General features: G+C 45.9%; 1 protein-coding gene across 1 annotated transcript in view; it reads right to left on the bottom strand.

Moving 5' to 3' along the window:
* Positions 1-22772, bottom strand: part of SRRM4 (serine/arginine repetitive matrix 4) — a 177660-nt gene that overhangs the window by 54024 nt on the left and 100864 nt on the right. Inside the window, exon 2 of the mRNA XM_011928718.1 lies at positions 2886-3032. Coding sequence (XP_011784108.1) covers positions 2886-3032 — 147 coding nt within the window. The remainder of the gene's footprint in view (positions 1-2885; positions 3033-22772) is intronic.

Genomic DNA, 22772 nt, shown 5'->3' with positions numbered 1-22772 from the left:
AAAATAATGAGTTCATGTCCTTTGTAGGGACATGGATGAAGCTGGAAACCATCATTCTGAGCAAACTATCACAAGGACAGAAAACCAAACACCGCATGTTTTCACTCATAGGTGGGAACTGAACAATGAGAACACTTAGACACAGAATGGGGAACATCACACACTGGGGCCTGTTGTGGGGTGAGGGGAGGTGGGAGGGATAGTATTAGGAGATATACCTAATGTAAATGATGAGTTAATGGGTGCAGCACACCAACATGGCACGTGTATACATATGTAACAAACCTGCACTTTGTGCACATGTACCCTAGAACTTAAAGTATAATAAAAAAGTTTTTAAAAATGCAGTGGTTAAGTACACAATGGTTCCAACACAGTGGTTACATATGCAGAGGTTACCTATGCAGTAAAGTATGCAGCAGTACACAGTGGTTAAACATGCATCGATTAAACATGCAGTGGTTAAGTATGCAGTGGTTCAAAACACAGTGGTTACATATGCAGTAAAGTATGCAGCAGTAAGGAATGCTGGTTCAGAAGCTGACAAACCTAGATTTGAAGTCCAACTCTTTTACTTCCAACAGGGCTCAGAGACCTCTCTGAGTCTCATCTTGATCATCAGCAAGGTGGGAAGAAACATGGTACCTGTGTCCTAAGTTTGCTTCCAGGAATAAAGGAGCTGACTTAGGTAATGTGCCCTGGTCTGGCACAGAGTAAGAGGACAGTATAAGGGGTTTCTGTTATTATAATTATGATTAATTGTTATATTATAAATTTATTATATAATATTACTATAATTATGATTACTTTTATTATCACTGTTATTATTATCACCATTATTATGGTTTTGTCACATCAGAGGGTCAGTCACAGATAGAAGGGAGCAAGAGGCCCACATGCTGTACATTAGAGTACAACAGCTCTACAATAGAGACGCGGTACGACACGGCATCATTTTTTTTCAGATTTTCATGACCGGAATCTTGTCTTCTGGCTTCATGAAACTCTCGCTAACACATCTTAGGATCTCCTATGTTGTAGCCTCACTGCCACAATCTGTACATGCCTGGTCTAACTTAATCCTCTTCCTGACCTTGAGAATTACATCTCAACATTCCCATTTTATAGCTGTGAAACTGAGGCCCACGGAGGAAAAGAAACTTGCCCAAGGTTGCTCGATTCGTAAGTGACAGGGTTGAGATTCGTACACACAGATTCCATGTAGGAGACAATATTTTTTGTTTTTTATTTTGAAATGGAGTCTTACTCTGTCACCCAGGCTGGAGTGCGGTGGCACGATCTTGGCTCACTGCAACCTCCTCCTCCTGGGTTCAAGCAATTCTCCTGCCTCAGCCTCCAGAGTAGCTGGAATTACAGGTGCTCGCCATCACACCTGGCTAATTTTTACATTTTTAGCAGAGACAGGGGTTTCACCATGTTGGCCAGGCTGGTCTCCAACTCCCGACCTCAAGTGATCCTCCCACCTCGGCCTCCCAAACTGTTGGGATTACAGGTATGAGTCACCACGTCTGGCCCAATGTTTTAAAAGTAGGGAAATTCCCTTCCTTCTCACTTCTCTCTTTATCTCCCTCTGCCTATCATGGAAACTACTTTCTTCCTGTTTCCTGGAGCGAACTCTCCAGACATGTGGTTGAACTTCACTTCTCCAAGTTGATAGGGCTTAACTGTTTCTCTCTCTTTGAAATTGTGGTGTAACTAAAGCCTGTACCTGAGAGGGCAGCCTTGCTGGTGGGGAAGACTTCATTTTTGAAAATTACTCCACTTAACTCCCACTTATAAGAACTTATGAACACAAAGAAGGAAACAACAGACACTGGGGCTCTACTTGATGAGAGAGGGAGGGTGGAGGGAGAGGAGCAGGAAAGATAACTATTGGGTAATGGGCTTGATACTTGGGTGTAATGTATACAACAAACCCCTGTGACACGTGTTTACCTATGCAACAAACATTCACATGTAACCCCAAACCTAAGATAAAAGTTAGAAAATAATAATGAAATAAAAATTTAAAAGAAAAAAAATGACTCTAGTTTCCCAAGCCACTTCTCCAAAATTCAGTAATCACATCTTCTAGAAATAGATTTTCCAGAGGCCTTACAAAGCCTGGGCCAGGCTTTGTAAGTGTATGCCGAAAATAGGAGGCAGGGGATAATTTTTTTTTTTTTCCAGTAGCATCCATAGGATAATGGAGTGGGTTTTAGCCAAGGGTTTAAGATCAGAGAGACTGGAGTTCAAAACTTCACTCTGCCACTTACTGGCTGTTGTATTCTAGGGAACTCATTTTACCTCTCCCAGCCTCAGTAAAATGCTGACTATACAGTATTTTTCTGGACTATGTGTATACAGTGCTCTCTGTATATGTGTGTTAGCACAGTGCCCATCACACAGTGGGTGCTCAAGAAGTACTAGTTAAATAACTGAGTAAAAGAAAAAATACAAAGACCTGAAACTCCTGAGACAGGTCTGGGCTGAAATGATCTGGGAGTCAGCGGCTCATAGAGCCATTAAAATGGAAAGGAACTCTATCATTTAAGGTAGGGCTTGCCGAACTATAGCCAGTGGGCCAATTTAGCCTGCCTCCTGCTTTTATAAATACAATTTTATTGGAATACAGATATGCTTTTTTGTTTGCATAATACCTAGGGCTGTTTTTGCACTACAGTGGCAGAGAGGAGGAGTTGTGACTGAAACCACTGGGTCTACAAACTTAAAATATTTATGATTTGTTCCTCCACGGTAAATATTTACTAGCCCTTGATTTAAGGGTTTGGAAGAGGAACTTGCAAAAGAGAGAGGTGAGCCATGACCAGAGAGGCAGACTTTATTTCTGTGTCTTCAACTTGAACGTCCTCATTGGATCTCACCTGTGTCCTCTGGCGGCACCCAGTTCCCGACAGGCCTTGTCTCTCTCCCAGCTGTTGGTGCCCAAGGGCTCAGTGGCTAGATGCTGACCCAGCTTTTCCGAGGGTCCATCCCGAGCTGGGACAATGGGGCTATTCTGGGGCTCTGTCCTACAGAGGAAAAATAAGGACACAAAAGTGTTAGAATATACAGAGACACTTAATGTTCATTAAATATTCACAGAGTTCCTAGTATTTCCCAGCTTCCCTTGCAGTTAGGTTGAGCCCATGAGATTATTTTTGGCCAATGGTCTCTAAGCAGGAGGGAACACATGTAATTTCCAGTTCAAGGCAATCGAGATCCATGTGCCTTCTCCAGCTCCCCCTTCCTCTGTCATAGTGACTTTAGAGTCCACACATTCTGAAAGGTGAAACTATTTGATGGAGGAAAGATGCCTGTACCACATCAGACTTTGCAAGAGAGAAATAAACTGAAATTAGGTTAAACCACTTTGATGTAGGTTTATTTGTCACAGCAGCGTAGCTTATTCTATTTGGACTAAATCACAGAGAGATGCTGGAAACCAGCATTTCATTTCCTTTCTCAACACATACTGAGAGGCCAAAGCATAATAAGATTAGTGTAAATGCCCCTTTGCCATTTCTATTCCATTTCTCTGCCTTATTTCTGTATGGACCACATATATGTAGATTCAAATAGTCTTAAGTATGTAATAGCTATAGTATCTGGGGCCAGTCACAACATCTCTGAGTTGCAGTGTCTTCAGTTATAAAATAGTGAATAATATCAATTCATATATTGCTGAGCTATTGTGAATATAAAATGAGATAAAGTATACAAGCAGAAAGGCCTCAAAAGTGTCAGTTTTCTTTGGTTTTACTTCCTTGTAAACCAATCTCCAGTCTGATGTCCTTAATTGGTATGAACCACCCACTTGGGACAGCAATCCCCATGAAGGCCTGCAGTCCTGCAGCCCCCTCCTCTGCCACTGACAAAGGCTGCAGAGAATACTGAGGAGTCGCCTATGAATCCCATTTCTTTATGGGAGTTCCTGAGAGGGCAAAGAAGTTGCCTGGTTAATCAGCTTTTGAAGAGACTGTCACTCAAGTTCCTGCCTCTTAACTAGGAAGAGTCAGGAGTTTGAGAGAAACAGGTGTATTTGGTGACACGCAGAGAGCGTCTCTCCCTGCTCACCCTACCTTCAGACCCCATGTCAAGCATTGATCAAAGGCATTAGCATGTCTCATGCACCAGGCTCCTGCATAGGTGCATCCAGGTTGGTTTTATGACTCAGGATGAATGCATCTGACAAGCCCCCTGCTCCTCAGGGCTTCTAAGAGAGCAAGCCAAGCCCAGTTGATATTGAAGGAAGGGCAGCAAAACACATCCATCTCTGTCAGCCACTTATGCGTGCATCTTTAGAAGCAGAGCTGGTAGAACTGCAAGCCCTAGAGGGATGGAGATTCTAATTAGGGCTTCTCAGCCCTTCTCACTGCCAACTCTGTGCTTTCAGAACTCCCTTCCGTCCTGCTCAGCCTCAGTTTTCCCTAAACCTCCCTGCTATGGGGGTTACCTTTCCATGCCTTTACTTCTGCCCATTTATCCCTGAGGAATGCTGCCCTGTCTGCTGTCTGACAAAGCTTCTATTTTCTGCCTAACAACCAGCAAGGCTTGCCTCTTCCCACACTTGTCCTGGCCTAGGGTAACCTGTATTCATTAACTCCAATTTCCTGAGTGCCGTCATTGTATCCAGGTCAGTTTCAGGTGTGGAGATACAATGAACAAGACAGTGATATCTCCTGTGATTATGGAATGTTTACATTCTAGATGGAGGAATAGATAATAAACACATAGCAAGTAAAAATGTGGCTTGTTGAATGGTAACACATTTTTTTTTTGAGACAGAGTCTCACTGTGTTGTCCAGGATGGAGTGCAGTGGCACAGTCACAGCTCACTGCAGCCTTGAACTCCCTGGCTCAAGTGATCCTCTGGCCTTAACCTCCCAAGTAGCTGGGACCACAGGCACACACCACCACACCCACCTTTTTTTTTTTGTAGAGACAGGGTCCCACTATATTGCTCAAACTGGTCTTGAACTCCTGGACTCAAGACCTCCTGACATGGCCTCCCAAAGTGCTGGGATTACAGGTGTGAGCCACCATTTTCAGCTGACAGAGCCACAAAATGGGAGGAATGGCTGCTACTTTGTATATAATAATCAGAGAAGTCCTTCCGGAGGAGTAACAAGGGAGTGGAGACTTGAAGAATTCAGGACTAATCTTAAAGTTTGGGTAGTTTAGAATGTATTCTTAGATTATTTGACACTCTTGTCATCAAAAGATCAAAAGATGGAACTTAATTTATCTTCCTTTGAATATTGGATGGGCTTAGTGACTTACATTTAATGAAAAGAATGTAGTAGAAGTAATGATGTATGACCTTCAAGACTTGGTCACAAAAGGTAGCTTCTGCCTTCTTCTTTTGGGTTGATAATTCTGGCAGAAGCCGTGTTGTGAGGACACTCAAGCAGCCATATGGAGAGGCAACAGTCAGCACCAACTTGTCAGCCCTATGAGTGAGCCGCCTTGGAAGTGGAATCTCCAGCTCCAGTCAAGCCTTGCCATGAGACTGCAAATCTGGTTGACATCTAACCACAGCTTCATGAGAGATGGTGAGTTAGAACCACTCAGTCAAATTCCTGAGTCACAGAAACTATGAACCATAATAACTGTTTGTTGTTGTTTTCAGCCAAAAAATTTGGAATAATTTGTTACACAGTTATATATAGCTTCTACACAGGTATCTGCTGGATGTAAGAAGTGTGCCCTAGGCAGAAGGAATAGCAAGTTCAAAAATTGTTAGCATATTATAAGGAAGAGCGGCCAGGCACAGTGGCTCATGCCTGTAATCCCAGCACTTTGGGAGACCGAGGCAAGTGGATAACTTGAAGTAAGGAGTTTGAGACCAGCCTGGCCAATATGGTAAAACCCTGTCTCTACTAAAAATAAAAGAATTAGCTGGTGTGGTGGTGCACGTCTGTAATCCCAGCCACTCAGGAGGCTGAGGCGGGAGAATAGCTTGACCCCAGGAGGCAGAGGTTGCAGTGAGCTGAGATCATGCCACTGCACTCCAGCCTGGGTGACAGAATGAGATTCTGTCTCAAATAATAATAATAATAACAACAACAACAATAATAATAAACAGCAAGGAAAGGCTAGAGTGGCAAGAGGTGAGATCAGAGACCAGGTCATGGGAAGACCTTTGAGGCTCTCTGCAGCTGAGATGGGAGAGGGGTCTTTGGAACAAGCGTGATTACATTTGAGAAAGGTCACTCTAGTGGTTGAGGGACACAAGGCTGAAGGGAGAGAAGGGCAGAGATGGGGAAATGGTTGCAACAGTCCAGGCTCCGATCAGTGTAGTAACAGAGTGGAGTGGGGGATGAGATGTGGTCTGATTATAGCGAATTTTGAAAGTAGTACTGACATGATTTGCTGCTGACTAAATGTGAAAAGTAAGAGAGTCAGACAGGAGGAGGAGTCAAGGTTTTGAGCCTGAGCAACTGGAAGGATGGCGTCAACATTGAGGAGATGGAGAAAGTAGAGTAGGGAGAAAGCTTTTGGGAAGATCTATCCTCTTTTCTAAGACGTGGTATGCCTTTGCTCCTCTACCAGCAACTCTTAATAATATGTTGTTGTCATTTGATTGTCTTCTGTCAAACTGGACTGTGAGCTGCCTGTGAGCAAGACTGGGTCTTACTGCCCCAGAGCCTGCTGCTTAGTGAGCACTCTAGCAATATTTTTTCAATGAATCAATAAAAGCAGTAACGAATTAGCCAAAGAGAACATTGTTTCCAAAAGTTAAAAAGTGCTTTTGAGATGCTTTGGACTAATTTCCTGATGTTATAGTTGGTGGGAATGGAATCTCAGAAAGGGTCCATAACTCAGCTAATGCCCCAGTCTACTCAGACTGCTCAATCCATGTCTTCTCTGTTCAACCTCATATTTCTTTCAGAAAACATCAGTGAGCTTATTGATTTGTGTGCATTGTCCAGCAAAGACTTGACACATAAGGTGGTTCACTTCCCAGGTGGCTCACTCATATGACTAGCAAGCTGGTGCTGGCTGTGGGCAGAAGGCCTTAGTTCTTCATATGGGCCTCTCCGTATGGCTGCTTAAGCATCCTCACAATATGGCGGCTGGCTTCCCTGACAATGATCAGTCCAAGAGAGCAAGGCAGAAGCTGCCTTTTGTGACCAATTCTTGCAAGTCACACATTATTGCTATGTCAAGGTGGAGACACATAAGAATACAATTTTGAACTCTCTGGGGGCATTGTAGAAAATAAATCGATACCACAAGCAATCCCATCATAGGCAAAAGCTGAGAGCTGTGAGGAATTTGTCAGTGAATAAACACATGGTGAGTGTGCTGGCATTGGGTGGGAGGTCTCAGTGACTTGTCTAATGGGGAGAGTAGAGGCGTGAGTTATCTGAAGTATAGGAGAAGCTGGTAGATGCTACTGCCAGAGCCCTGGGGTGTAAGGCTTCAGGTGAGGACATTGCCTCATCCATCATTGTCAGCAATAGGGGTCAGGAATCAGATATGGGGAAATCTTGAAGATGATTTGGTGAGGAAGGACACAATGGAGTTGCAGGAATTTATGTAACTTTTACCCTCTGATGTGGTAGATTTTTCTTTTTCTCCAATAGTACTGGTTTCACCTTCCTGGTGTTGGGTACCCCACCTGGAATTTTGCAATAAAACCAACAGAAATAAAATGAATTCTGTCAGGCAGACAGGAAGTGCTAAGGGGAGGAAGAAGGAAATTCTCTGTAATATACCATAACATTTAAAGTCTTTTTTTCAAGATGTTCCAAGAGGCTGCTTCTCAGCTTTCTTAAAATTTAAAGAGACTCAGACAGCATGTAGCTGAGGGTTTTCCACGACTGGCACAGTATCAGAGGCCTTTAAGGAGCTTTTAAAAATATGGATTCTTAGGTCCCATCCTAGTTGTAGTAAATCAGAGTCTCTAAGGGGTGACATCCAGGAATCTGCATCTTAAAGACACATCGCAGGCAATTCAGCCTCCTATTGGATCAGGGATAAAATCCAAACTGACAGTCCAGACTAAAAGACTTGGCACAATCTGGCCTGTGACCCTGCTTTCAATCCCTCTTCTACTCATCTCCTACTCCTCTTCGTATCTCACTCTGTTCTAGCCACATGACATCATTGCTTCTCCTCAAATGCTCAGAGCCTTTGCGCTTTCTGTTGTCTCCATCTGGTATGCTGCTCCTCCAGCTCTTTGCATGGCCAGCGCCTTCTTTCTATTCAAAAGTCACCTTTTCAGAGAGGCCCTCCCTGACTCCCGTGCTCTCTGCTCCACCTATGATGGGAATCACGGTAGCCTGTGGTGTCTTTCTTCACCAAGTTTGTTAGTGTTTGAAATGATCATTTTATGTGTCTATTTGCCAAATGATTGTCTTCTGGACTAGAATGTAAGCTTTAGGAGAGGAAACTCGTCTCTTTCCTCACCCCTGAAACCCCAAAGACACAGTGCCTGACGTCGTGTAGCTTACTGCTCCATGAACATTTATTGAATGAACAAATGAATACATGGATGGGTGAACAAATGAATTGTGATTACTGATCTCATGTGGGAACCACAGATCAGATCCTAATTCTCCTTACAAATAAAGAAGCAGAGGTACAAATAAAGAGTCTGAGGTCACTCAACGCTGCAGTGGAATCAGGCTTCAGCCACAGCCTCAGCCCTCCACAGCCCCACCCATCTCCCCTCCCTGCCTCCAGCCTTGCATCTTTGCAGGTCCTTATGAAAAATTCTGTGTTCCATCGTTGCTGAGGAGTACCGGCAGTTGCCTCATTTTCCTTCTATATTACATTAAAAAAAATACTTAAAAGAAGGCGAAATCTTCGGGGACAGCTAAAACAGTAGAGTCAAGGGCCGGCACACTCCACTTCACAGAGGGAGGGAGGGAGCCATGAGTGCCGAATTCCTCAAGGCCTCCCGGCTCTGTTCCTGCTAATCAGAGACCTGGAGCTTAGATGCTGTCTCTGTCGTCATGGCAACCGGCAGATTCCAAGGCTCCGATAAGAGTCAGGGCTGAACTTTTCTGCAAAACTCCTCAAGAGGCCTGGCTCCCTAGCTGCTTCCCTGCTTCCCATCAAAGCTCTTGCTCACTGAGCCGATCAGTCAGCTGCTCCCAACAAAGTGCTCATTTGACCTAGCGTTGGGCGCAGATCCTCATGCCCCAAGCACTAGATTTCGAGTTAAACACTGTTTGGGGAATCAGAGACCAACAATGGTGGAGCAGGAAGAACCCCAGATCCAGCTCAGCTCTGTACAGAGTGGAGAAACGGAGGCCCAAGAGCCAAGGGGACTTGCCCCAGGCAAACAGTGACTCATATCATAGCTCTGGCTAGTAGAATTGCCACCTTTTGACTCCCATCCCAGTGCTCTCTCCACATCACTCTATCATCACAGCAGCTAGTATTTTTCAAGCACCTCCTGCATACCAGACACTGAGCTAACTAAGCACTTCTCACTTATCTTCTCATTGAAGCTTTCAAAGAAACCCACGAGCCAGCGTTACCATCCCTGCTGTGAAGAACAAACTGGGACTCTGAGAGATTACCTGGCAAGAACATCAGCGGCTGCCCTGCCTGTTTATAAGAATCAACTGAGATGCCAGGCTTGGTTGCTCACGCCTATAATCCCAGCACTTTGGGAGGCTGAGGTGGGCGGATCTCGAGGTCAGGAGATCGAGACTATCCTGGCTAACACAGTGAAACCCCGTCACTACTAAAAAAAAAAAAAAAAATAGCCGGGCGTGGTGGTGGGCACCTGTAGTCCCAGCTACTTGGTAGGCTGAGGCAGGAGAGTGGCGTGAACCCGGGAGGCGGACAGAGCTCACAGTGAGCCGAGATCTCACCCCTACACTCCAGCCTGGGCCACAGAGTGAGATTCTGTCTCAAAAAAAACAAAAACAAAAACAAAAACAAAAAACTTCAACTGAGAACAAAAAGAAGACGACTCTGGAAAACATTTTTTTTTTTTTTTTTGAGACTGCATCTCGCTGTGTCGCCCAGGGTGGAGTGCAGTGGCGTGATCTCAGTTCACTGCAACATCTGCCTCCTGGGTTCAAGTGATTCTTCTGCTTCAGCTTCCTGAGTAGCTGGGATTACAGGCACCCGTCATCACGCTTGGCTAAGTTTTGCATTTTTAGTAGAAAACATTTTGAAAATATAGGAAATTATAAGTGGAGATACAGGGGGAATCTTGGTAATTACACTGTAAGATAGGAATGGTCTTATGTGTTTGGAGAGGATCTGTATCTCAAGGTTTGGCCTGAATCTTATATTCCACAAACAGAAATGGCAGTTGGCCAGGAGATTGGAGACATCTCTGACATTTATCACCTCCATTCCACAAATAGCTCCTTCTGTGTATAGAGGACTTACTAATCTAGTGTCTCAATTGATTCCTATAACCCTCTGTGGGGTGTGCAGCAGCAGCGTGGTGAACCTCTTTCCCTTGCATAGTTGAAGGCACTGAAACCTAGAGAGGCAAAAGGACTTGCTTCCATCCAGGGCTCATGACCCAGGTACTTGTTCTACCCTTGCATCCAGGGCTGTGAATGGTCCATCCTTGTGCCCACACTTGCCAGACACCCACACTCTGCCTGTTTTGACAGAGAATGTAGGCCTAGACTCTCGTGCTTAAATGCTCACCAGAAAGTCCAAGGGTTATCATGGGGCTGACCTAGCTCAGAGACAAGATGAAGTTGGCCAATTTGTGCCTTGGCTCCTGGGACCTCAGTCTGGGCTGTGTTAATCATGTCCTGGCTTGCAGTCTTGGCATTTTGAGTCATTTTCAATGTGAATTCAGTTCATTAAGCCTAGATGGGGGTAATCTTCAGGAGCTGTGACCCTTGGAGCTTTGCCATTGTGGCTGGAAAAAGTAATAGAGCTTGGAGGAAAACTGGGGATTGCACAGCACTGCTCTGGGAGACGTCATTTGGATACAGGGGCAGTAATGTTCATCTTAGTAGAAATTGAATGAAAAATGAAAGGAAGTTTTATGAGGCTGTCATTTCTCTCATTATTTCATTCATTACTCAACAGTTGTTTACTGAACACCTACTTAGTATTGGATTTCAAGGACCCAAAAGTAACCAAGACATTGTTTCTGCCCTGCAGGACTTCTCACCCTGGAAGGGGAGACAGATCCCTGAACTGGGAATTACAACGTGGTGTATAATAAGTTATCTGATAGAGAGAGGCTTAGAGGGGCAGTGGACCCACAGAGAGGGCACCTTACCCAACCTGGGGAATGTGGGCAAGTGATCATGGAATGTGTTCCAGCAGATGAAAATAAAGTGGTCCGGAAAGTGGAGGAAACAGGAAGAAGAGCAAGTGCAAAGGTCCAGCACCAAGACACAGCAGTGGACCTTCACGTGACTTCAGGGGATGCAGTAAATTAGGACAGACAGTGAAGGTGGAGGGTGGGAGGCAAGACTTGAGTCTAGGAAGGAAGAAAGGGGCTGGATTCTTCAGGGCCATGTAGACAGGTGCTTTTCAAGCCTTCGTGTGCATGGGTCACCTGGGGATCTTGTCAGACTACAGATGCTGATTCTTCAGTAGGTCTTGGGGAAGGCCTGAGTTTCTGCATTTCTAACCAATTCCCAGGTGAGGCTGCTGCTCCATGAACCATGCTCTGAGTATCTGGGTTGTAGATTCTATAAGGAATTTGAACTTGATCCTGAGGGCTGAGCAACATAGACAAGCACAGCTCCCTACCACTGCCTCTCCACAGGCAATGGATGAGAATGGCTTAGTCCAGTTCTCAGGGCTGACAGCAAGTGTGTAAATGTGTGGACGTGTGTGAGTATATGTGCTTATGAGTGTGTGGTAAACACTCTTGTATATCAAGAATTGCTTGGTTCTCAAGTTCAGGTCAAAGGACAAAAGAACCATCTGGAGAAAAATCAGCTCAGCATTTTTTGCCCAGCTCAGCCAAGCAGGTCAGGCACCCAACTTGCCTGGGTTTTGGACTGTCATCACGGAACATATCCATCCACTTGCCCTCCAATCAACCCCACATCCACCCTGTCATTTCTCCCTCCACAGGCTGGCCTGTCGATTGCCTATTTGCTTCATGGGAGATAAAATTGCTGAGAAGTGGATTGGATTCAATTGTTGAGACTGACTAAAATGCAGGCTGCTTCCAACTAGGGAAGGGACTGAATTCCAAAATGTCATAGTTTTCCACTTGAGCAGAGTGTGCAAAAGGTAATTAGGTGATGCTGAGAAAGTGCATGGGGTCTAGAGTCCTGCTGACATAGGTTCAAGTCCTGATTCTGCTAAGTTGTGTCACCATGGGCAAGAATAACACCTCTTCTTCCAGCCTGGGGCCCCCTGGGCATCAGCTGGAATTGCAAACAGAGTTAGGATTTCTCTGGGGAGGGTGAGCTGCTAATTATGTTTTCTTGCCACAGGACAAGTGAGTCCCTTTTGGGATCATCACAGCCACTATTACAAGAAAGACAAAGCAAGCAAGAGGGAACTGGAAAGTGGGAAGAAGCCCTCAGCTTAAGAGGAAACCTCCAACCAAGGAAAGGAGGAACCATGGTACGAGATCTAGGAGAGTGTGAACTGGTCCCAAGAGGTGCTTCACTTATTCTTCAGTCAACAAGTATTTATTGAGCACCTATTATGTGCAGGCACTGGGAACAAGATAGAGAAAAAAAACCTTGCTTGGTGGAGCTTGCATTGTACTACAATGGGTGGAGGTAGGAAGAGAGCAGAAAATAAACATAATTAAGTGGTAAATATTAGAAGGTAATGAGTGCTGGCCAGGCGCGGTGGCTCAAGCCTGTAATCCCAGCACTTTGGGAGGCCGAGACGGGCGGATCACGGGGTCAGGAGATCGAGACCATCCTGGCTAACACGGTGAAACCCCGTCTCTACTAAAAAATACAAAAAACTAGCCGGGCGAGGTGGCGGGCGCCTGTAGTCCTAGCTACTCGGGAGGCTGAGGCAGGAGAATGGCGTAAACCCGGGAGGCAGAGCTTGCAGTGAGCTGAGAACTGGCCACTGCACTCCAGCCCGGGCGACAGTGCGAGACTCCGTCTCAAAAAAAAAAAAAAAAAATGAGTGCTATGGAGAAAAGATACAGAGTGGGATAAGGGAGATGGAATACTACTGGGAGGGGCTTGCAATTTTAAACTGGGTAATCAGAGAAGCCCTCATTGAGAAAGTCAGATTTGAGCAAAGACTTGAAAGTGATGAGGGGGTGAGCCTTGAGCATACCCAGGAGAACATAACAGGCAGACTGCAGCCAGTGCAAAGGCCCTGAGGTAGGAATACACGAAATGCACTGAAGAATTAGCAGTGTGACTGGAGCTGAGGGAGCAAGGGGGAGATTAGTAGGAGGTAAAGTCAGAGAGGTAACGAGGGATCAGGTATAAGAATCCGGTGGGCTTTCACAGGGACTTGGCTCTTTCCTCTCGGTGAGATGAGAAGCCACTGAAGGCTTCATTGGATAGATATGTTCTGACTTAGGTTTTAAAGGATCCCTCTGGCATCTTGCTGAGCATATATGGCAAGGGATCTGGAATAGATACAGGAAGACCAGTGAAGAAATAACTACAATAATTCGTATGAGAGAAGATGGTGGCTGGGGTCAATGTTTTTTCTGCAGTAGTGTTGAGAGGTGGTCAGATCATGGACTTTTATTGAAGGTAGAATCAATGTAGTTGTCGCATGGATTGGCTATGGAGTGTGAAAGAGAGGGGCCAAGGATGACTCCAAGGTTTTGGGTCTGCGCAACTGGGAGGATCTTGCTGCCAATCACTGAGCTGGAACAACTGCAGATGGGGAAGCGTGTTTTGGAAGAGTCTTCTAAAGCTCAGTTTTTGAGATGCCAATTAGACATCTATGTTGAGATGGCAGGTGGGCAAGTGGGTACATAAGCCTGGAGTTCAGAGAAGAGATCAGAGCTAGGGAAACACATTTGAGAGATGATAGCATTTGGACAGTGTTTAAACCCAGGAGACTGGATCTTCTGGGAGTAAGATGGAACACCAGGCTAGTAACTAACTAGATTAAGGGTGAAAGTTGAAGAGGGAGGTAAGCTCCCGTGGCATTCTACCAGTGGGGTTTTAAATAACAAGATGGCTCAATAAAAGTGCCCCAGCCTGGTGGACTGGCTCTTAAAATATAAAGTGACCGACAGCTCCAAGTTATTTATCTAGACCCAGTGATTCATTTATTGTTTGTGCATTTATTCATCCATTCATTCCTCAGCTATTCATTCACTCACTCATCTGCTAAGCATCATTTTCCTCCTGAGGAGGGTTGTTTCAAGATGACTCAAACATGAGCCTCCCTTCAAGTGCACAGTCCAGAGGAAGGGATGCAGCAGGCACATTAGAAACTCTCATATAAGGGTACGGGGTGTAAGTGGCTGAGAAAGGAGACATCCTGACTGGGGAAAGGCATGTGTGCTCAGAGGATACAAGTCAAGCTGCACAGAAGGGACAGAGTTACTAATCCGGGAGAGTTGGGAGTGCATAGTGAGTAGACCCATCGGATAGACTCTGCCTGACCACTCACCAGCTGGGTGACCTTGGGCAAGTCCTTTCACATCCCTGGTGAAACCATAAGTTGCAATCACTTTACGAGGCTGCTGCAAGAATGAAATGAGATGATGCATGTCCAGCGCTTAGACAGTATCCGGCACATGGTGGTACTTTGAATATCAGCCACATTTTCCAAGAACAGACGACACTGGTCTCCAGCCTCAGTTGCAAAGCTTGCCTCTGGGGACCCACTCACTGTGGCTCTGATTACCTTTCCTCAAACAGCCAAGGCAAGGGATTCTGGGAAGGAGAGGGACGGGAGGTTGAAGTGCCCTTGAAGGTCCCAGGAGATCCTCCTACACGGAGGTCTTGGCTTCCTACCACCAAGCTGAGTGGCTACTTCAGAACCTAGAAATGCTGCTGGAACCTAGAAATGGTACAGGAACCCAATTCCTGCTGAGTTCAGGCTTCTCTCTCTCCAGTCCAGGGATAAATTTGTCTCTCCCTCCACTGCAGGGTCCCTCACAGGATCCTCTCATCAGCTAGAACTGCAGACAGAGGGCTTCTGAGAGGATGGCTCAGTTAGGACTTTGCGCTCCTGCAGACACCCACACACACTCATGCCAGAGGCTGAGGCTTGGGAGAAAATTCCTAACAAGCAGACAGTAAGCTGCTGCTGAAATCTGCAGAAAGGACAGACCAGACAAGCCATAAATCTTCATGGCAGGCTGTAAGTTCCTGCGGTCTGGGCTTGTTAGTTTTAAAATAACACAGCAAGAAGTGAGATAAAAGGCTTCAGTGGGAGAAGCTCTCAGACACCTTGCTTCACACTGTTGGGGCCACCAGAGGGGTCTCCTTGTCTCTCCTCCTGGGTTACAGAAACTGAGATTGCCAGCTTGGTCAGTTGCCAGATCAAAGTGAGAACTTGTCAGAGCTGGGCCAGCCCTTGGGGAGCATTGAGTCCAAGCCTGGAGAAACTGAGGTCCAGTAGGGGTGAGTGCTACACTCAAGGGCACTTGGTGAGTTAGAGGCTGAGAAAGGATCATCAGCTCTCTTTGTCTGCAGCATAGTGGATGCTGTTGGTCAGATCCTAGATCTCTTCCCAGATTGGTGGAATGTTAGCTGCAAATGCCTGAGGGATGCCCCTTCCCGAAGATTTTGCCCACTCCTGGTGGGATGTGGGGAGGGAGGCCCATAGCCAATGACTAGCTGACATAGGAGTACAAAAGACCTGCCCCCTTGCCTCAAGGTCAGACCAATTTGATGGTGGAATCCACATTCCAGAGCTCCCCTTAGGATCAGGCTGAGGCTTGAGTCCAGTTGAAACTACATCTTTTCTCAACTGTCTTCCCCTGTCCTACCCTGCTTCCTCACTCCCTTTCTCCTCTCTCAATAAGTCACATGCACCTAGACCCCTATCTCAGGCTTTCTTTCTTGTGAATTCCATCTAAGACACAGACCCAGACCATGTTTTCCTCTATCAAACTATTAACACTAAATGCAAAATGATGGTTAACATCATTCCCTTGTCAACAGAGAAGGCAGATTGTATTATCTGGAGTCAAATAGACCTGGGTTTGAATTCTGCTTTGCTGCTTCCTGGCAGTGTGACCCACAGGAAGTTCTTTAATATTATCGAGACTTAGTTTTTCCATCTGAGAATGGGAAATGTTATCAGAGATGTTAATATTACCTGCTTCATAAGGCAGTTATAAAATGCATATTTTTCTGGTTGCCTAATAAATGCTCAATATATGTTTGATGATGATGATGGTGATGGTGATTATGGTGATAATGTTACTGATGATGATAGTGTTGGTGATAATGGTGATGATGATGATGATGATGATATTGAGGATGACGGCAGGATGAATAGAGAGGGTGGTCTATACCAACCCCACCAATCAGCACAAAGCCCTCAGACACTCCACCTCTGCAGCTCCAGCACCAATCATCAGCAAGCTCTCAAACCCACCCTTTCCATTCACCCTCCTTTAGGCTTATTCTGTAGGCTCCATCCTTTGTCATTATCATTCTTCGCTGACAAAGGATTCTCCATGGGAGAGAGGGAGCTCTGGAGAGAGATGTCTGGCTTTATGCAAAAGTGGCCATTTCTCAATGCCAACCCAGGCATCCAGTTGTTCCCACCTGTAGGAAATGCCTCCTCCACAGTGATTCTGAATAAGGAGTTGATAGGAAATGTCTGTCCTTCCGTTGGGACTTTTATCTGCCTTTTAAAAGTCAAACCCATTACCTCAGGATTGTGGGTTTATTAGAGAGCTTTATCTTTATTAGGCAGTCAGCTTCATGATTATTTCCTACCAATTGGTGGGTTCCTCGTGGCTCCAAGAGGTCTTGGGGTGGTGCGGTGAGTTGTGGCAAAAACAGACTAGGTCAACTTAGCACAGGACCCTCCCAACCACACGGGCAGAGGGTCTGTGCTAAGATGGGCTCTCACATGCGCTCTCTTTAAACTACATGGCTTTGCTGGTGACGAGGGGCAGGGACGGAACAACTAGGAGACACTGCGGGCTTGGGAATCAGGCAGACTCCAGCTGAAAAGCTGATCCTGCTGCTTTTAAGCTGCGATCCTGGGCGAGTCACTTCATCTCTCTTCTGCAAAACTGGGATAACGATAGTGTCCAGCTCATAGAGATGATGCACGCAAAGTGCTTAACACAATTCCTTGTACAGAGTAAGCACTTAATCAACGTTAGCTGTCACTGTAATTGTAATTATTCATTGTAAATAGCCTTCGGGACCTAGTCTTCCAACCTCCCTGTCTTTGTTCAAGCTGATCCCTCTGCCCAGAGTGCTTTCTCTACCCTTGTCTGTCAGGAGAAGCCTCACTCATCCTTCGTATCTCAGCTCAACTCTCCCAACCTCCTTTTGTGGCCCCCCACTTATTACCCACCCCCTGCACCCCCAAACAGGAATCAATTCTTAACTGCATATGTTCCAGCATCTCTTTGTGAATCCCTCCCAGACATCACTGGTGGCCTTGGGCAAAGTCCTTCATCTATTTAAGTCTCGGTTTTCTCATTTTAAAGATGGGGATGATAATACCTTATGTATTGCAGTAGCTATGGGAAATATACATCAAACTAAGCACACTGTTTTATTATTATATTTAGCATTGCAATTATTATTGAAAGAGGCTCAGTAACTCCAATGTAAGAAATAATTTCTGCTTGGTGAGGAACCCTGTGGATTATTCTTTCCCAGTCATATTTGAGGGGGTGCATGACTTTTAATTTGCCTGGAACCCTTTGGGGAACCTGAAATCAGGGGACTGGTCCCAGTGACCTCTGATTAACCTGTCCAATTCCAGGACTTTTGTAAGTCAGATTCTTCTTTGGATGGAAGTCCTCCCCATCATTTCATCTCCTTCTGAATCACTGTGGGACAGCACAGTAGGGCCCAGAACCTACTAGTGTGGGGCAGCACAGTAGGGCCCATGAGCCCCCAATTTAAGGATGAGAGCTGTCATCTCCAAACACAGCAATTACATTCAAAGGCTGAAGCGTGGGTCTACCAACTTCTCCAACTCACTGTGTCACATTTATTGAGCACCTAGTATGTACTAAGCACCTCATCAGACAATTAAAACCCATTATTTCATTTAAGTCCCATAGTAAACTCTTAAAGTGGGTATAGTAAGGGTCATTTTTAGATGAGAAAACAGGCTCAGAGATGTGCAGTGGCTTGCCCGAAGACACACAGTGAGCAAGTGAGAGAGCCCAGTGTTCTCAAGGAACGGTGGCTGGGTGTACCTGGTCTCCAGACTGAGCATGGCTCCCCAATCCAGAAAGACCTATGTCTACACAGCTTTTGGTGTAATTATGTCTCTTTCCGCTGCGGATCATGTCTCTGCATCCCCCATGCTGACTGCTGTTCCATCTTCTCCCTATTTCCTCTCCTGCGCCCAGTTCCCTGGCTGCTGTCAGCACAGTCTATAGACTGAGACACTCAATCAATCAGCCAGCTTGCTCCAACAGCTAAAAAACACCCCGTCGACCAATTTTCCCTCCAGCACCTTTCCGGGGACCATGAAACCTCACTAATTTGGAATTTGCAATGATTTCTGACACAGAACTTGCATTTCTCATTCCAATAAAAAAAAAATGTCTGAATGAAATGTCATTACACGGACCCCTGGGAGCTTCTGAGCCAGGCCCTGGCAGGCAAAAGGCCCTGTTTCCGCTCCTTTCCTCTTCGTTCCTTCTCCTGGCTTCTTTCACCTGCATCTATCTCTATGGTTGGATTTTATGACTGACAACACCATTGTCAATGCTGATATTACCACTAGTTACAGTGGATATTCGTGGAGCACCAGCCATGTGCTAGGTACTGTTCTAAGTGCTTTGCATATGTTTGATCTTGTCATTCTCATGACAATTATTAGAGGCTGGTACAATGATCAAACCTGATTTACCAGTGAAGAAACTGAGATCATAGGAGATCCCACTAACAGGTTGTAGAGATAGAATTTAACCCAGACAATCTGACTCCAGAGTCCATGGTTTTAACCCTTTCACCCTAGTACACCTCTTGGGCTGGGCACCACAGGAACCACCTGTAGATCCTCCAGCCCCAGCAAAACTTCCTCCCACCTTGGGCATCTGAGAGCATCACATAATGGGGCAAGAAAGCTTTATGTCCTTCTACAGCTGTGAGACTGGTGTTTAGAGTCGGGGTTGTGAACTCTGTCTCCAGACTTCAGTCACAGTGGACACTGCTGAGTGAGATCTTCCAAAAGAAACCAGTGGCAAGGACTTTGAGAAGGATCTTTACCAGGCTCAAAACCCTGGGGGTATTTGTTGCTCTTAGGGATCAACTGTCTAGCCAAAGCTCTGGCTTCTTCCTACAACTATTTTGATCTATATGGCCGATACAGATAAGAAATACACAACCAGAAAGCTATGCACCATCCCACTCCCTCTTCCCTGTGAGGGGGCCCTACTGCATCCTTCTGCATAAGCCCAGAGTGCACTTGCCTCTGTGGATGTACACTGCGGCATCCTCCTTTTCAGGGAGGGAAACACCAACCACTCTGGTGGCTTTAGAGTATAGTTTGAATATAAAAGGCCCTAACATTCAGAAACATTCATGGCTATGGCTTGATTCCACCAGTTACCTATTTGGCTGGTGGAGTGAAGACAGAGTCTTGTTTCCCTGTACAAATTTCTCAGCCCCTGGTGGTGGGACCTGTGGCTGAGACAAGGGTTGGGGACAGGATGGAAGCAAAGCACTTTAGACCGATCAGACATCTCTCAGCCACAATGAAACTGCCTCTCTAGGAACTCCATATTCATGGCCATATTTTTACCTGCATCCAACTAAGAATATCCAAATGAGTATATAGGATGTATCCAGAGGTGTGTGTGAGTATGAGGGAGGTGGATCCTGGACCCAGATGTTTTTAATATCCAGGTGTGTCATACAGGCAGATTAGTTACGTCGAGGGTGGCCATGTAATCCATTGTCCAAACTGGGATGCTTTGGGGAACAAAAAGTGTGTTGACAATAAGTGCTCAGGTGTGTGTGGCCCTCCTGGTCATCCCTTTTTCCTGAATAGGCTTGAGTGTTCTTTCTACCTCTCCATTTGAAAGTCCCACAGGCACCTCAAACTTAATGTGACCAAACGTCAACCTGTCACCTCCCCTACAAAGTGTTCTCTAGCTCTACCCGCTTCCTACTCATCCAAGCAACAGCCTGGCCATCACCCTCCATCCTCTTTCTCTCACTTTCTTGCTCATTCTGACTCCAAAGCATCTCAGCCTCCCACTCCATTGCCACCTCCTGGTCCAAGCCACCACCGTCTCTCACCCAGACAACTGCAGCAGCCTCCAGAGCAGCTTTTAGCTTTCACCCTGACCCTCCCCCAGCCTGATGTCCATGCAGAAGGCAAAGCTGTCTTTCCAAAGTGAAGATCGGATCATGTTATTCTCTTGTGCAGAGCCCCCAAAAGCAGGTCCAAACTTCTCAGCATGGCTTTCATGCGTCTTCAATTTCTGGCCCCAGCTACTTCTCCAGGTTTGTCATTCTCAGCTGCTTCTCACTTACCATGCTCAAACCATCTGAAGGCCTTACAGTGCCCTGAAAAGCCCCAGTATCTTGGCTGTCTTTGTTCTTTCTGCTAGATGCAGTAGAGCATGAAACTCAAGGGCATGGCCTGGAGCCAGACTATTGGGTTCAAACCCCAGTGCTGCCACTCTGTGACCTTGAGCAATTGACTACCTCTCTGGGCTTCAGGTCATCGAGGGTAATAATAGCACCTACCTCACAGGGTTATTGCAATGATTAATGGTGAAAATATGTAAAGCTGTTGGAATAGTGCCTGAAATAGTAAGTGCTCTGTGTTTGCTAATTAAAATATGGCATCAGCCAGGCGTGGTGGTTCACGCCTGTAATCCCAGCACTTTGGGAGGCCGAGGCACGCGGATCACCTGAGGTCAGGACTTTGAGACCAGCCTGGCCGACATGGTGAAACCTCATCTCTACTAAAAATACAAAAATTAGCCTGGCGTGGTGGCGGGCAGCTGTAATCCCAGCTACTCGGGAGGCTGAGACAGGAGAATCGCTTGAACCCAGGAGGCAGAGGTTGCAGTGAGCAGAGATCGCACCACTGCATTCCAGCCTGGGCAACAAAGAGCAAAACTCTGTTTCAAATAAATAAATAAATATTTTCAAAAATTGGCATCATTTACCTTGCCTCCTTCAACTTGATCATCTCCTGTCCATTTTTCAAATTTCAATTCAGATGTCACCTCTTTCAGGAAGCCTCCCCTGACTACTAGGCCTGTTGTGTCCTTTCTCTGTGTGCACAATTCCCCTCCATTGCAGTTGTCTGTTTAATTCTCTATTTTACCCCACTGGACTATGATAATTTTGAGGCATATCCCAAGACTTCTGCTCCATTTTATCCTCGGCACCTAAGAAAATGATAGCCCCACCATGCGTCTTCAGTAAACATTGGTTGAATGAGAGAACCAACTAGAGAAATAGCCCAATCAAACCAGCAAGGGAGAGGTTAAGTAAGGGTGCAGGCAGCAGATGGCAGTGTATCTCACTATCAGTGTAGCTACACATAGTCCACCGGAGGCAATTCCTGAATCCCAGTACACTGGGATCTGTAATAGATATTTCTACAAGATAGGCAGGTACTGAAGGGCAGATGAGTTTCCCCTGAGGATGCTGCACACAGAAAGAGTGCATGACTCCAGTCCCCATATCCTGCTGTGATGTCCAGTTTTTTGCCTGCCTTCCCCTCCCACCTTCCAGAAGAGGTAGCTCCTCAGTTCCAGGGTGCAGAGGACAACAGAATCACTCTGTTTGGTGTTCAGGAGTTCCCTTCCCCCGCTCTCCTCCCTCTCCTCTCCTCCAATATTCACCTGCTATAGCAGTCAGACTCTCTGAACTCAGACAGCTGGGTTCAAATGCCAGCTGTGCCACAGACTTGCTATGTGACCTTGGGCAAATGAATTTCCCTCTCCTTGCCTCAGTTCCTGCACCTGTAAAATGGGAAGTGTAAAAGCACCTGCTTTGTAGGGCTGTGGTGAGGATTCAGTGAGGTGATGCACTTTGTAATCCACATGGCTTACGGCAATAGCTCAGTGATGCTTTGCAGGACGTAAAAAATAATAATCCCAAATTCTGTGTCTTGTCTGTGCTGTTCTGCTCACTTCTAATGCCTTCTCCCTATGTTTCTGCATGGCCAAGTCCTAGTGATTGGATCTCCTCTGTGTATTTAGATGCCCAGCTGCTGTTATCTCCTCTAGCACAAATCCAAGCTCACTGTAGGCACCTAGCAATGTTCTGGGCAGCTGCACTGTCAGCTCAGCTCTGAGCACAATAGTTCTGAGTCCATTTTCCAAAGTACCAGCTGACCAGCAAATGTCCCTGGCCATCTGGGGAATGGGACCATTCCCTTATATGCAGCATTAGAGGTAAGAATTCTGGGGCAAGTAATTTATTTGTGACATGATTCTAGGATGTTCTGGTAAGGACGCTGGGAAGGGAAACAGGGAAGAAAGCCAGTTACTGCTGCAGGTGACTGGAGCTTAATATCTCTGGGGAATCCTGGGAACCTGTGTAGGCCATAGTCCTCAGAGTTGTTCCACCTAAGCACCAGGGAGCTGGAATATTTTTACATCAGCTCCCATCAGTCATTGGTAGAAAGCTGCTCCAAAGAGACATTAATTCCTGCCCCGTGTATGGCAGAAATCAGGGAAGACTTCCTGGAAGAAGTGATGTCTATGTTAAAATCTGAGAAATGGACAGGAG

The sequence above is a fragment of the Colobus angolensis genome, unplaced genomic scaffold, assembly GCF_000951035.1.
Source record: "Colobus angolensis palliatus isolate OR3802 unplaced genomic scaffold, Cang.pa_1.0 Scaffold79, whole genome shotgun sequence".
NCBI lineage: Eukaryota > Metazoa > Chordata > Mammalia > Primates > Cercopithecidae > Colobus > Colobus angolensis.
This window is presented reverse-complemented; position numbering and strand designations above follow the sequence as displayed.